Here is a 16,497-nt window from a genome sequence, read left to right as displayed (position 1 = left end):
AGGGATGACAGAATCTGGACCAAAGTCTGAATGATTAATCACCTCTGTCACTGGATCTGATTTGTATTGCCTTCTGCCATTCCACTCTAGCCACTGACAGTACAAAAGAAATCCACTTAAGGGTTAAGCTATTTGCTAGCAGCACACAGATTTTTAGTGGGTAGTTAACTTGCCCTGTGTAAAGGTAAAAGGGAAAGGACATGGAAAAGTGTATTTTGTCTTTTGCATTTGGTCATGTGGTATAATGATTCACCTTCACTGTATAGCCCAAAAGAATGAGTTCAAGTCTAGTAATATTTGTTATATGCCTACTGCCTGGTATCATTTCAGGTGAAGAATACCTCAGATCCTTATGAGAGGAGGAACGCTGCATGGACATTAATGTGTCAAAGTGTAGCTATGTAGTTTAATCAGTATATATGTGGGGGAGGATGGCCCAGTGATTAGGCCGCTAGCATAGAACTTAGTAGACCTGAGTGCAAGCTCTGTAGGGCCAGAAGGAAAGAATGAATCTATAACCTAGAGGTTAGTGCACTCATCTGGAAGACTCAGGTTCTTGTCTCTGCTCCAATAGCTATTTAAATATTTCATACAAAATGACATAGCTTCAACAGGAGTGATTGAGAGACACGCCCTGTAGCCCACCCACTGAGAGGTGGGAGACCTGGTTTCAAACAGTCCTCCTCCAATTAGGCAGAGGGAGGATTAAAACCTGGGGCTCCCACATCCTGGGTGAACATTTTGGGTGCTGGGACAGAAGAGAGCATCACCACCTCTGTGCTTTGTGTTGGTTAGGCATGCTCTGACCTTACCTGCCAGATGAGGCACTGCAAATGAGATAGGAGGGAGAACATCCAGTTAGTGAATCCAGCCAGACTTATGCACCAAGCAGCTCAGTAATGTCAGGTCTTAGATGGCTGTGTGTGTACCCACTGGCAGAAATGTAGGCACCTAGAGAATTTAGGCAGAGCGGAGCAGAGGTTTTGAAGATTTAAGGTTTGGATTTGGGCCCCTAAAGTGGCAGCTAGGAATCTAAATCTGTTTGTGGATCTAGCCTGTAGTCTCTCCATGCATCTGCTCCCCAGCTGCAAAAGGAGGAAAATAACTTCACAATACCTGTATGAGGTGGGGAAGAGAAGTGTGTTAAATATTATGATTCAGATACTTTGGTAATGGAGGACATAGAAGTATCATAGATGTGAGTTATTTTTAAGAATCATATCACAGCTCTTTTTTATTAAAATACAATAGTTTTAGTTGTCAAAGCCTTTAAAAAGAACAATTTTTGCCAATGTCACTATCTATTTAATCTCTGTCTAGCTTTTCTTCAAAATATTTCCATCTAGTTACCTATTATGTTTTTATTAATTCTTGATGACATCAAATCAAATTTTTATTTAGTTTTTCTTGTTTTCCGTTTTTCTGCATCTTCAGCGTTTTTCATTCTTCTCTCTTCATCTGTTCTTATTTTCAAGTCTGCTTTAATTTCATTACAAAGAATAGTTGTGGTCTTGAGCCACAACCATGTTACAGATTTAAATTTGAAATATGCATAATAAAAAGGACAGCTCTTTAACCAATGCCATCTCAGATTTACTAAGGTTTCAGACGTTCAAAGTCTTGGCTATGAAGTGGGCCAACCCAATAAGCACGAAAATCGGCCAGGTTCTCAGAAGCTATTTCTTCCTTTTATGTGAGTTCAGGACTGTGATGCAGAGGAGTGACAGAGAGCTTTGCATCAGATTCACCTGGAAATTTAAAAAGCATTCTGCAAAATAAGCTTTTTTGGAAAGCAGAGTTAATCCAGATGCAAGCTAGATGGTATGTTAAATATCTCTGGATGACTATGGAATTTTGATCTGCTCTTTCTTTCCCAAACAATCCTCTGAATAAAATTGTAATATTCTATTGCTGTGGGCTTCCACCTACAGTGTGTTTTCCCCCTTTGGCCTTGGTTGCTCCTATGGACCATTAACACTCTCTTCAAGTGACTTCACACATGTCCTGTCAATTAACCAGTAATAAGACACCACCTCATATCTATGAGCGTCTTTTTGTGCAAGCTAAGTGGAATTCAGAATGTCATTACTATTGACCCTACAGTGTTTGGCATAGTCCTATTATATATGAACATTTAAGAAGATGGATACTTAGGATTTTGAACATGATATATTATTGTCAACTCTTTTAGTTAATAAAGGAAGTTAGATTTTAGTTTAGTACAGTTTTGGCCAGATGGAGAATTGATGTCCCTTGGTCCTATGTGGCAATCTCAAAGTCCATAGAGTCATGTTCTTTTAAAACACAGAAACAATACAATACAGAAGCAAGCTGTATTACCAGAATGAAAACAAATGTATTACATTGCATGCAAAAGTACACAATGCTTTAACATTGCTTTTAGTCTTAAAACAGCAAGGGTGAAATTCTAGCTTCAGTGAAGTCAGTGGGAGTTTTGTCGTTTACTTCAATGGGGCCATGATTTCACCCTAGATATAGAGTAGTGCTGTGGGTTAAAGTGATATTTTTTCACTGGGACTTGAGACTTATTTCAAAATCTGGGTAAGGTACTAGTGACATAATGTGTCTTCTGTCCCCTGCATGTCAGACTGTCTTCAAAGTGGGGGTTCCCCATCTCTATGGCAACTAGAGGCAGACCAGATCTTTGCTCTGAGTCTGGCTGTAGGATCGCCCCTCAGGATGAGCTCGCCAGAATTATCTGCCTCCAAGTGGCACACATGGCAGACTTCCAGGGTCCTCTTTGGAGTAGAGCTTGTACAAGATTTTTAAAAGCGTATTAACTTAATGCCTCTCAGTGGCTTCATTGGCTTTGAAGTTTTTCTTCTCAAAACTGTTAAACTAAAAAAAAATCTGTTAGCTTTCTGAGGAGGATTGAGGGACAGCACCTTTCCTCCCCTTACCCTGCTGAAATGGCAGACAGAAACCAGGCCACATGGAAGCTCCTTCACTGAGATCAAGCCAGAACCAGTAGCATGTAAGGGGTAAGTTTTTGTAAAGCTCCTCTGCCTCTCCCCTAAGCATGGGACCCCTATTACTCTCAGGGGAAGGCAAGGCCTCCTGTAGCAACCAAGAGGAAGGAATTCCTGCTCCCAGCCAGCATGTAGGCAAATCCTGTGCAGAGCTGGTTAAGAAGGTCGCAGAGCATACCTCTTTCCCACAAGCTGTTTTATATGCAAAGCTCAACTTGCATGAAAGATGCCAGCTCCTGCAACCTTTCTGATACTAGAGAGACATTTGTGTCCAGTGGCTGCAGCTCATGCCTCATTCTTTACAATTGGTCTTTCCTCTGCTCAGATCCAGGTAGAATGGGAATGAAATTGTTCAGATCCCCTTCCCTAAGAGCTATACCTCCCACTTATCCCCTTCCAGCCTCTAGGGTTACAACAGGAGGTCACGACATGGCTATTATTGTCCTCAGGGAGACATTCAGGGAGTTCCAAAAGAACTCAAATGTAAAACCGCAGAACTACTAACTGGGATATGTAATCTATCACTTAAATCAGACTCTGTACCAGATAACTGGAGGGTAGCTAATGTAATGCCTATTTCTTTAAAAAGCTCCAAAGGTGATCCTGGCAATTACAAGCTGGTAAGCCTAAACTTAGTACCAAGCAAACTATACTAAAAAACAATATTATCAGATATATAGATAAACAAGCTATGTTAGGGAAGACTCAACACAGCTTTTGTAAAGGGAAATCGTGTCTCACCAATCTTTGGAATTCTTTGAAAGTATCAACAAGCCTTTGGACAAGGCAGGAGTGCCAGAATGGGGAGAGTAGGGGGCCATGGTCCTCCCATTTTTTACCAGCTCTAAGGGCAAGCAATGGGGGGAGGGTGCGGAGAGGAGTGAGCAGCTGGCAGGGTCTTTGTGGGAAGCGGCAGCGTGGGAGTGGGGCCTCAGAGAAAGGGGCAGTGTGGGGGCAGGGCCACGGTTTGGGCGTCACTTTCAGGGACCTTCTGGCGCTCCTGGGACAAGGATGATCCAGTTGATATAATATACTTTGACAAGGTCCTCACTATTGGCTACTAAGCAAACTAAGCAGTCATAGAATAAGAGAGAAGGTCCTCTCATGGCTCAGTAACGGGTTAAAAGACAAGAAACAAAGGGTAGAATGAAAATTCACAGCTAATTTTTCCTTTCTTGCACACTGAGGGCTTGCACGATCGCATGTATATTTGGTGAGAAATGAAAAAAAGGTGCTGCAGCTCAGGATTGATATCTGTTGCACAGAGTCATTATAAGCAGTAAGCTTGCAAAATACTTGTCCAAACTAAAACTGGCTTTGGATGTTTGTTTTGTTTTGTTTTTTCTTTTGAGCATGAAAAGCCACCTTTAAAAAGAGATCTTTTGCACTATTTTGCTACTTCCTTTCTTTTGGTAGCACAAAGCTATTCTGCAAAAGGTGATTTTTGAGAAAAATCTCAGTCCAACATCTTTGTTTTCTTTTCTGTGGACTTTATGCTGCCCCTTAATCAAACTTTTGTTGAGGCATCATGTAATGGGTTAAGTTGCACTTCAAAGAGAAGGGGGAGGAAAACAAAGTTCCTGAGACACTTGACAGAAAATGGTTGTTGAATGTAAAAAGCTGCTGGTAACAAATTGCCTTAAAAATGAAAGGAACAAAAAAAAAATTCTAAAAAAATGTGCTTACAGTATCCAGAACTCTAAACACGGGGCAGACTTTTAAGATATCCTCTGCTGCACTGTATCAAGGCAACTAAAATTTTAAAAGAAATTATTTTTAGCATAGATTTTGGGGAGAGTTTTATATGTTTGCACAGCAGGGACATATTCTTACCAATATCTTGCATATTTTGTTGTTGTATTTGGGAGTTGTTGTTTTTTTTCTTAGCATTCTGGAAATTGTATTGCTCGTGCCTGTCCTGTATCTTAACTCATGCTAATTATATTCATAATTAAATGTTAAACAAGAATGACTACAGCCAACTGGCTTGCACAGGTGTCTTTGTTATGAATGGTTTATTGCTTAGACAATAAATCACTGGACCCCAATCTGCGGTAATCTGTTCAATGAGAACCCCTTTAAATGTAGAGCTTCACGGTGTGCCATAAGGGCAGGATAGCATTTTGAAACCAGTACATGTGGGTAGGTGCTAATAGAATGGATTGTGCTGAAGCATGCCTTGTCTCCAAAATCCCTAGACTGCCTATTCTTTTATAGGATCTTATTCAGCTTTAATCCTGTCTTTATCTTTCTCTTTGTTTTAACCATCTGACAATCCATTAAGTTTGTCTACACTTTTATACATTAGTAAAACTAAATGCTTTTTCCATTCTTCTACACTCCATGGAACTGCTGTACTTAGAGCATTCCATATCTGTGGAGGAGAGGAAACAGTCACTGGCTCTTTAGAAGGAATGTCATTTGGTCCAAAAATACCCATATGAAAAGTATGTCTCAGTTCCATTTGAAAAAAGTGTGTTTCTAATTTACAGACAGATTCAGTCCTGGTGCACCAGTGATTCTCCATTGGTGTTACACGATGTAAGAGCTGAGCGAATATCATGGAGAATATTTACAAATGTTGCAGTGAATTAAAAACCAGATTGCATATTGCACACCTGTTGTACTCACTTTTCACAAATATTCAGCAGAGTGAAATGTTGTCCATACAAACAGTCATAGCAAATGGATTTTGGTTTTGTAGCCTACATTTGATTTGTGATTAAGAAAAAATTTGGGAGGGGGCAAAGGAAGCAACGAAGCAACCCACTTAGAATTTCATCTGTGGGGTTAGTAGAGGAGGAGCGAGAGAATGGAGGAGGAAAGAGGGAGAAAAGTTTGAGGCAGTCCTCCATGGAGGGAAAGAGAAACAAAAAAGGATGAGGAAACACTTATCACGTGTGATGAGATTCCTCTGAAAGACAGGTGAACTGAAGTTCTGATGAGGGCACTTCAGCCCTGTGGGATCACGTGGAGGATCTGCTGGGGAAAGGTGTTTCTCCTCATTGTCAGCAATGGGTGCAGCTTCCACCTCGAAGGAGTGATGTTCATGTTAGGAGGAGTAATGGCTTGAGGGAAAGCAGCTAATACAGCCTCACCTTCAGAATCCTATAGTTGCAACATTGATCCTCTCTTGGAGACTTCTGCACATTCACACACAGCCTGGTTATGGACAAGATGACGGAGCCCTTGATAAGGAGAAGAGGACCTGAGAGGAAAGGAAAAAGGAACTTGCTATGAGAGAAAAAAATGACTTAGATGAGAGGCATTGGTTTGTCTCCCATGCTGTGCCCTTCTCTTCTGTCTGTATACCTCCCTGCCATATAGGAGATCCTGCTGTCCCAGTCCCAGCACACTATGTGAAATACTGTTGTACATGGGACACTGCTTAGCAACAGAGAAGAAGGTGACTATGTTGTTCCTCAGCCTCTGGCCAGAATTCTGACATGGACACTGTCTTGGGGATCAGACCTAGGAATGCATATTTGCATCTGCACCAAAATTACTAATTTGATATTTACTGTGGTGAATGATGATGGTTCACTGAAAATTGAAAACCAGTAAATTAAACACTCATGATCCTTTGGTCTAGCCGAGTTGTGCTAAGTGCAGTGCCTGAGGTTAGGAGGGAAAGGTGCTACATCTGTGTTTCCTTATTACCCCAGACCACTTTGGTTTCTGGCATGAATGAGAGCAGAATCTGGGCTGCATTCATTTACACCAGCTGTAAGAGGATATGTGACTGCAGCCTTCACAGCAAGGACCATGCCAGTCCCCTTGGCTACAGACCTGGTAAAATGGCAGTTAAACAAACAAGGTAAGGCTCTGGCAATACCTTTAGTAGCTGGGACCATGTAGGCATGTGTCAACCTCAATTACTTTGTGCAAGAGTGATAGGAGAAATTAATTTTAAATCAATAAAACATTACAACAGCCTAATTTTTCTAGAAGTGATATCTCTGAGAAGGCCTGAGTCAAGTGGCTGATAAAGGTGGTGGTGTGGGGGGTTAAATGTTTTAAAAAATCCACCAACTAGTCCTGCTCTCTCCCTGAGAGAATCAACCATCAGATGACTTAGCTAGAACCTGCTCATTTATTACAGCAGCACATACCCAGTCAGGGAGAAGAAATAATACCATGTTGCTAGGGTGGGCAATCACATGATAATACAAGTACTACAGAGAATACATACAGTGAACACAGTTTGAAATGTGGTTGCATGAAACATTTGTCAAATCGTACTGGTGTTTAAGTATGAGGGCAGGTTCTGTGTTCCTACCAAGAGTGGGACAGAGTTCAGTCAAAGTTAATGTGGTTTATACTGTCTCTTGAGGGACACAAATTGTGGAAACCTGCTGCTGGAAAACCTGACAATCTGGCCATGGAAAAGCATCCTTGGCAGCTGTACGTGCACCTGCTGTACTGGATGACAGCTGAAAAGAGGAGACGAGTAAGAAAAAGTGAGGGAATGGAAGAAATAAGTAATGCCACAAGTCTGCCTCCCTTTTAAAGTGATGGCAGTGAATAGGCAGTACAAAGGCAACCTGTTCAGCACAAATTCATCGCACTCCACTTGTATTTTTCTTCTGTTAAATGGTATTTCCGTAAGTTGGCTCCACTGTACATAGAGAACAAGTATTAAATTTTAAATATCCATGATCTTAAAACTGAATAAAATAACACGTTTCTTCCCAAAAAGTCAAACAGTTGCTGTTCGAGTCTCTTAGATATGAAAATGTAAGTCTGTTAACTTGGCTCATGTAGGCTATGTCTATAGTAGGTCCAGATTGAAAAACCCTTACTCACCTTGATGAGCAGTTACTCACACAAATGATTTCATGGACATCAGTAACTCTGCCTGTATGATCAACTGTTCATTAATGTAACTAAGGGGTTCACAATCTGGCCCTTATCAAATAAAACATTGTATGCAAGTAGTGCTGCCCTGCAAATCACTGTAAAATTTACCCACCCAGGCACAAAATCTACATGCCTACATTTACTATTATAATGTTGCTTAAAATCAAATTGTATTTTACTCAACCATAAAAAGAAAATGACGTTAGCCAAGTGGGCATGCAGACTTTTGCAAGATTTTAGTGGCCTAAAAGATTGGGGATAACTAATAGCGTTTAGATGCAAGTGCATGTCTGCATAAGTCCTTCTGGAGCTCACTGATTTTTCATAACCAATAACCAAGTAACAGGAATCTTGACTCCAAAGCAAAAATGAAACATCTTCCAAAGCGGTCTGACCCACTCTGGTTAGCGTAGTGAGCTAATGGAGAGAAACATCCTGACGGTGCACATGGCAATAAGGCAGTGTCAAGCATAACACTGCTAGTAAAAGACAGAAGGTCTGGAGTTAGCGCATAGTCAAGGCGTCATGTAAGGAATGGCTGTTATGGGTGCAGAAGGAGTGTGGGGTGAACCGTGAATAGAGCTCAAATCTCCAACCAAAATGTCCTGTCCACCATCACTAACTGCTGCAGCTGCTGTTAAGGGGAAAGGGGGACTGGGAGAAAGACACATGGGTGCCTACAAGACTAAAGTGAGTGCTGAGGGCAAGTGAGGGAAGCATGCAAGCTTCAGCAGTTCTTTTTGTTTATTTAAAAAAAAAGGAGAGAGAGGCAGAGAGGGCTTGCCCAGCAGGCAATTTTATACACGCTTCTGCAGTTCCAACCCTTGGCTACCAAGTGCCACTTTTAGAATGGTGTTTTTTCTCTGCTCATGTTTGATTTGCATCTGTAGCTCCACATTCACCCAGAACTAACCCACATGCTCTGCAGCTGAGTTCTTTGCTCATTTTTCTTCATACTGTAGATTGGGAGCACCTCATGCACTCAGACTCCAGCATGCAAGTTTAAGTGTATTACCATAAAAAAAAACCTGGCCCACTGTGCGAATACAAATCCTCTGCAGAGAGCTATCAAAACTGTGGAGACAGTAACCACCGAATGAAATGTTAGTAGGATTTGATCCAAGATAAGTGTTTTCTATTTGAAGCTGTAGCTGTCCCTTATTTTAGATGGTATTTCTGAATCACACCCTCAAAATGGGGTCTTTTGGCATATGCTGTAGGCTGATGACAGGCAAAATGAGGAAATTCTGTCTCAGAAATCTCCAAAAATAATCTTAGGCTTGACATAACACACCATGTCATAAAGTGATATAAGCACATAAACACAAAGCAGGGTTTAAAATTTAAAGGAGAATAATCCTATTTTGAGATGAGATACTTTCCATCAATTTGGATAACAAATATCTGATCCAGAATATAGGCACTAGGCTTTTAATGCTGAGAAGTCTTAATGTGTGCCATTCCCATTAGTTAGCAACTGTGGCAGTTTGCTGACTACCACCATTATCTGATAGTGGATCAACATACCTCTACCATTATACACATACACGCAATATTTCTATCTGGAAATAAATATCTCCTCTATTGCCTTTAACCCCTCAGTGCCAGTGATCCAGAGCTCCCATTGCCAAACACTGATGCAAAATGCATTAATGCTTAGCATTCGGAAATTCCAACTCCTAGTGCCAAAAGGTTCATAAATGTAGTAATGAAACCCCTTGACTCAAAGTGAGCACTATTTAACAGAACAAGCATGAACAGCCTTTAGGAGATTTTTGCAGCTGGATTTGTTCCACTGTGTCAGAGCTCAACCTCTGAGATAGTAGTTTTAAAAACTGTGCAAGTCTAAAAAAAAAAAAAACTCTCAAGAAATGTGAAGAAACTCATGAAAAGAGGAAGTAATTTACAGCACTGCAACCTACATGAGAAAGTAGACACCAGGAGCAATGAAGTATGAATTCAGTGGCAGATGTCAAGGTCTCCGGGAACTGTCCACCAAGCTTTATTTTGCACATGTTCCTGAAAAACTAAACTGAGTGCTTTGTGTGATAATTTACAAGCAAATCAGTGTCAATAAATCAGAATTGTGTAAGCAGTCATGTTTATTATATTCCTGTTGCTTAATATTCATGATAGTAATTTATTTTTATAGTACAGTTTCACTGTTATCTTCTCCGATGCCGTAACTTTGAGTCAAACAAGCTGCAGAAGGACAAGGTCAGATAACCATTTAAAGACTGTAAAAGTTCATTCACTCAGTGAAATGTGCTCAACTGCATGTTCCTTTGGAAATACTTCACAAAATTGTTGAAGTTGTTCCGGAAAATATATATATATGTGGCTTTTATGATTCTTTAAAGCATTTTAGCATTATTCATTTACCAAAACATCATTACAAAACAGGAAGCACAAAATTGCAGCATGGAGACCAACTGTGGAAAATAATGCTCCTTAAAGTACCAAAATTACAAAGTTGAATCAACATCAGATGGATTTTAGTGTCAAAGCTTTAATTAGGGTAGTGCCTTTTCCCCTAAAATATAGCTTCAAAATAGTTATTTAAAACCTTGAGATATTTGTTCTGAAATAACAGAACAGGCTAGTTTCACAAAAGGACTTATGTGCCTAATTGCCACTTTAGATGCCTAAATCCCAGAATCTGCCCCCACTGGGATTCACTAAGCCCCTGCTCAGGTGCCCTTTAGTTTTGTAGGTACCTAAACTCACCTGGCACCTACATGTTTTCATTAAAAGTTCCCTCAGCTTTGTTTCTGCCTCTGAACATGTGTACAACAGTCCATGCCAGGTGTCTGCATGCCCAAGCCCCAGAGCGATTCACAAACCATGGAAAGATAGGCATTCCTCTGCCTAACTCGCCTGCAGGGCCTGATCTACTAGGTGTGTTCAGAACGTGCCCACTGGATCAGGCCCTTATAAATGCATTTACACAAAACTGCCAGGGAGGAGCAGAAAGAGGACTTCCCTCATAATTTTTACCTCAGTGGCTAGGGGACTCACCTGGAATGTTGGAGACCCAAGGATCCTGTCCCACTATTACAGTGATTTTTTTTTAATTATATGTCCACAGTGGAATATCTTCAATAGGAGGGATTGAGAGCACCCCACATCAGAATATCCTATAGATTAGTGGCTCGAGCACTCACCTAAGACAGGAAAGAGCCCTGTTCAAATCCTTTTGCCCACTTTGGGGAAGGAGAGACTCAAACTGGGTATCTCCCACATCCCAGGTGAGTACCCTAAGTTCTGGACTAAAAGTTATGAGGAAAGTTGTGTTCCTGCCCTCCTGGGCTTCTTGCTAAAATACGGTAGGCGCCTAACCACAAAAGAGGGTTTGTGGCTGAAAATCCCAAGCAGAGGGAGGTACCTCCCTGCAGTCCAGATTTAGGTGCCTATCTCCAAGTCACACCACTTGGCTTGACATCTCCCACTGGGTAGTCTCCTACTGTGCTGGCTTTTGCAAATCCCATTCTCAGGCACCTGTCTCTCATCATTCATTGTATGTGGTACAAAGCAAAGGCAAGGATGGGGGCAATCTCAGGTGCTAGGGTGGGAAAAGGCAGGGTGGGGCGGGGACTTTGGGGAACAAGTGGCATGGGGGTGGGGCGAGGGTGGTGCAGGGGCAGGAAGAGGCAGCGGGGAGGTCAAGCACCCACCAGGCAGAGGGGAAGTTGGTGCCTATATTCTTTCCAGCAAGTTAAAGAAGCATGGGCTGGATGAATGGACTATAAGGTGGATAGAAAGCTGACTAGATCATCGGGCTCAACGTGTAGTGATCAATGGCTCCATGTCTAGATGGCAGCCAGTATCAAGCAGAGTGCCCCAAGGGTAGGTCCTCGGGCCGATTTTGTTCAATATTTTCATTAATGATCTGGAGGATGGCGTGGACTGCACCCTCAGCAAGTTTGCAGATGACACTAAACTGGGAGGAGTGATAGATACACTGGAGGGAAGGGCTAGGATACAGAGGGACCTAGACAAATTAGAGGATTGGGCCAAAAGAAATCTGATAAGGTTCAACAAGGAGAAGTGCAGAGTCCTGCACTTAGGACAGAAGAATCCCATGCACTGCTACAGACTAAGGACCGAGTGGCTAGGCAGCAGTTCTGCAGAAAAGGACCTAGGGGTTACAGTGGACGAGAAGCTGGATATGAGTCAACAGTGTGCCCTTGTTGCCAAGAAGGCTAACACCATTTTGGGCTGTATAAGTAAGGGCATTGCCAGCAGATCGAGGGACGTGATCATTCCCCTCTATTCGGCATTGGTGAGGCCTCCTCTGGAGTACTGTGTCCAGTTTGGGGCCCCACGCTACAAGAAGGATGTGGAAAAATTGGAAAGAGTCCAACGGAGGGCAACAAAAATGATTAGGGGGCTGGAGCATGTGACTTATGAGGAGAGGTTGAGGGAACTGGGATTAATTAGTCTACAGAAGAGAAGAATGAGGGGGGATTTGATAGCTGCTTTCAACTACCTGAAAGGGGGTTCCAAAGAGGATGGATTTAGACTGTTCTCAGTGGTACCAGATGACAGAACAAGGTGTAATGGTCTCAAGTTACAGTGAGGGAGGATTAGGTTGGATATTAGGAAAAACTTCACTAGGAGGGTGGTGAAGCTCTGGAATGGGTTACCTAGGGAGGTGGTGGAATCTCCTTCCTTAGAGGTTTTTAAGGTCAGGCTTGACAAAGCCCTGGCTGGGATGATTTAGTTGGGGATTGGTCCTGCTTTGAGCAGGGGGTTGGACTAGATGACCTCCTGAGGTCCCTTCCAACCCTGATAGTCTATGATTCTATGTAGGTGGCCATGTCGGTATTCTAGGGAGCACCACCCGTAATTTAGTAGGTAGCTCACTATGTATCTTTGGCACTGTATTAGAGGGTATTGCTGGTTGCAGTTTCATTCTTTTGGGTGAGATGTGGTCATTAAAGATCCCATAGGAATTTTTTTAAAGTGTTTTAACAGCATTGTTCTGGGCATATTTCAGCTACAGTAATTGCATTCTGCCTACTAAAATTTCCCCTTCCATTTGCATAGGGTCAGGCATTCTTCGTTTTCTGTCTGTTTATTGTGATGTAGCATTTTTCTATGGTATTGAACAATTGTAGCCTTTCACCTCGGAGGCTACAGTATTTCAATGGTAGAAGTAGCATTCAGTTTTGAAAGTGCTTGAGGATAAAAGGCACTGTATAACTATACAGTTACCTTACTGGTCTGGGCCATTGGTTTTCTTTTAAGGAAGAGATTTTTGATGAAGCTGTACTGAGTATTGTACATAATCAATTGGTTTTCATCTATGTACATATTTTTCATTAGACAGTAAGCTGAGACTACAAAAAAATTGCTGATGGGATGAACAGAATGTAAACTCACCTAATCACACAAAGATTTTGAGGGTTTTTTATGACAGAAAGAATGCCTGTGATTCAAGAAATGGGAAAGATAAGCAGACTGAAAACATTTTTATTCTATGTGTAGACTATCATTAAATGTATTTAAATTTATACCCTATAATTATTATGATTGTAGCAATTAATCAATCAACTGATTAACATGTAGGGTCAGTAGGACCTAGTGCTCTTATCTTGAAGCTTGAATTAATTAATTATCTCTTACCAACATTATGATTTTCCACTTGTGTATCCAGTTTGTATAAAGTGTCCCTATTGACAAAATAGATACCGGTTTTTCTACGTATTGAGTTAGGTATGTGAAGCTACTGATGTACCTTTACTAATTTGCTATCAGAATTTTAAATGAGTTAAAATATTTTAAGCTTTGCATAATTTTAACTCCTTGTTATATTCTAATTATCCAGGTTCAAATGATTTGTTTTCAGTGTAGCAACTTAAGAGCTCTCATCTGTTCAAGAGGAGTCGATTCAACTGGTGTATATTGTTTTAGTGATATAATTCTGTGTTAATTATGCTACAAGACAGTGCAGTCTTTATACTCAGGGTATGTATATAGACTGTGAGTGGGTGCAGATTTTTTTGTTCCACAGCCCAATAGATCTCACTGTTTGATATTCAAGCTTTTCCTGATACTCCCTTTTTTTTATCTCATAGCATTACTTCTAGCTAATACCATAATTTATTATGCTAAATAATTATTCTCACTCCTTGGGGTAAAACTCTGGCCCCATTTAAGTCAACAGCAAAACTTCCATTGACTTCAATGGGGATATGAAGGAAAGTGTAGGTCCGCTACTTAGTGGAGAAGGAGAGCTATTAACTGATGACATCAAGAACAGAAGGCTAAGGTGTTTAATGCCTATTTTGCTCCGCTCTTCACTAAAAAGGTTAATGGTGACCAGTTACTCAACACATTAATGTTAACAACAAGGGAGAAGGAATGCAAGCAACAGTAGGGAAAGATCAGGTTAAAAAATATGTGGACAAGTTAGATGTATTCAAGTCAGCAGGGCCTGATGTAATGCATCCTAGAATACTTAAGGAACTAGCTGAAGCAATCCCGGAACTATTAGTAATTATCTTTAAGAACTTCTGGAGGATAGTTGAGGTCTCAGAAGACTGGAAAAAGGCAAACATAGCACCAGGGCCGTCACTACCTATTCTGGGGGCCCACCGTAGTCCCCTTCCCCCCCAATGGAAGGGGAAAGCTTCACGGGGGGCCTGGCTTGGGGGGCAAAGGGGAACCACCTCACAGCACTCACCGGTGGCGTGGAGCAGGTCCCTGCACTTCCCACTGCCGACGAGTGCAGGCCTGGCCCTGCTGCACTCCTCAGGAGCGGGAAGAGGCAGGGCTGGGGTGGAGCAGAGGTGGGAAGAGGCAGGGCAGGGGCTGGACCAGCACACAGCTGCGCAGGGCACCAGGAAATTTGGTGCCCCAAGTTTCCTGGTGCCCTATGCAGCTGCATACTTTGCGAATGGGTGAGGACGGCCCTTCATAGAACCTATTTTTAAAAAGGAGAACAAAGAAGACCTGGGGAATTACAGATAACTCAGCTTATTTTTGATATCTGGAAAGATACTGGAACAAATTATTAAGCAATCATTTTATTAGCACATTAGGATTATGAAGAAGCACTATAGGGTTATAAAGAATAGCCAGCATGGATTTGTCAACAACAAATCATGCCAGACCAAACTAATTTCTTACTTTGACAAGGTTACTTGCCTAGTGGATGGGGGGAAAGGAGTAGACATGATATATCTTGATTTTAGTAAGGCTTTTGACATGGTCCTACATGACATTCTCATAAGCAAAGCAGGGAAATATGGTCTAGATGAAACTACCATGAGGTGAGTGCACAACTAGTTGAAAGACCATACTCAAAGAGTAGCTATCAATGGCTCACTATCAAACTCAGAGGGCATATGTAGTGCAAGGGCGGCTTAACACATGGGCTCATGACCAATTTGGGGGCCCCTGCAGGAGCGCTGGAGCCCGTATAGAAGGGGGGGCACTGGTGGCAGAACTGTGGCCCCTCCCCCTGTTCCTCCTCTTCCCGCTGAGGCCCCACCCTCTGGCCAGGCCAGAATCCAGAGCTGGGCTGTGGTAAGAGCTGCCCAGAGAACCCAGGCCATTGTGGGGGGCCCTGGACCCTCCACCTGCCCTGGCCAACGCACCCTGGGGACAGGTGGAGGGTCTGGGTCTCCTCACAGAGATCCAGGATCCCTGGATGGCTCTTGACACAGCCAGGTGCCCATACATTATGTTTTGGCTGGGACAGTCCCCTTTTTTAAGCCCTGCCCTGGACATCCCTTTGACAAAAAGGGGCTCTAGGGGCTGAGTGACAGTGCTAGGGTCAGGCCCACCAGGGGAGGAGGTGGGCTCAGGCGAGTAGCTTGGACCAGTTCCGCTCAGCAGCAGAGAGGAGAGGTACTTTGGCCAGCTCTGCACAAGAGGGGGAGGGAGGCTTGAGCCAGCTCTGCACACATGAGAGCGGGGTGAAACAGCTTCAGTGAGGAGAGACTGAGGAAGTGCCACGTCAGAACATCCCATAGCCCAGTGCCAAGGGCATTCACCTGAAAGGTGGCAAATCCTTTTCCTCGGCCAATTTGGGGGCCCCTGCAGGAGTGCTGGAACCCATATAGAAGAGAGGGGGGCACCGGTGGTCTCTCCCACATCCTAGATAAGTACCCTGACTGCTCAGGTAAAAGTTATAAGGGAGGTTGTCCTCCTTTGTGCACATGCTGGTCTTCTTGCTAAACTTGTGTAAGCACCTAACCACCAGACAGAATTTTCAGGTGTGAATCCCAAGCAGAGAGAGGTGCCTCCCTGCAGCCCAGACTTAGGCACCCATCTCTAAGATAGGAGTGGGCCTTAGCACACGTGCTTCAGTTTGGCATCTCCCTAAGCGAGACCATGTAGCATCTTGGCTTTTGTGAATCCCATTCTGAGGTGCCTATCTTTCCCCATTAATTATATAGGGAGCCTACTCGCCTAACTCAGACTCTGTGAATCCCAGTGACTATTTCCTCTTCACCTCAGAGGTGGTACCTCTATGAATACAGCCCACATTTTTAGTGGCCTTTTTTCCCCCTGACATATTACTTTGTCAATGTGTGTCTAATTTACTATTTCTTATCAGCCCTAGGTCTCATTTCACATTACTGGTTTCTCCCTCCTGTTGAAAATTAGTGATTTGGATGATTTTCTGTATATATTT

The 16,497-nt window shown here is 42.5% G+C and overlaps 1 protein-coding gene across 10 annotated transcripts in view; it reads left to right on the top strand.

Annotated features, from left to right (window-relative positions):
* Positions 1 to 16,497, top strand: part of ARHGAP15 (Rho GTPase activating protein 15) — a 464,338-nt gene that overhangs the window by 387,019 nt on the left and 60,822 nt on the right. Inside the window, exon 13 of one of the 10 annotated variants that reach the window (XM_039495680.1) lies at positions 6,656 to 6,773. The exons of the other annotated variants lie outside the window; for them this stretch is intronic. Coding sequence (XP_039351614.1) covers positions 6,656 to 6,681 — 26 coding nt within the window. The 3' untranslated portion in view covers positions 6,682 to 6,773. Of the gene's footprint in view, positions 1 to 6,655; positions 6,774 to 16,497 lie in introns of those variants that run through there. 10 annotated transcript variants of the gene reach the window in all.

The sequence above is a fragment of the Mauremys reevesii genome, linkage group 11 (genome assembly GCF_016161935.1).
Source record: "Mauremys reevesii isolate NIE-2019 linkage group 11, ASM1616193v1, whole genome shotgun sequence".
Classification (NCBI taxonomy): Eukaryota; Metazoa; Chordata; order Testudines; family Geoemydidae; genus Mauremys; species Mauremys reevesii.
The sequence above is the reverse complement of the archived record's forward strand: the minus strand, read 5'-3'. Positions and strand labels throughout refer to the sequence as shown.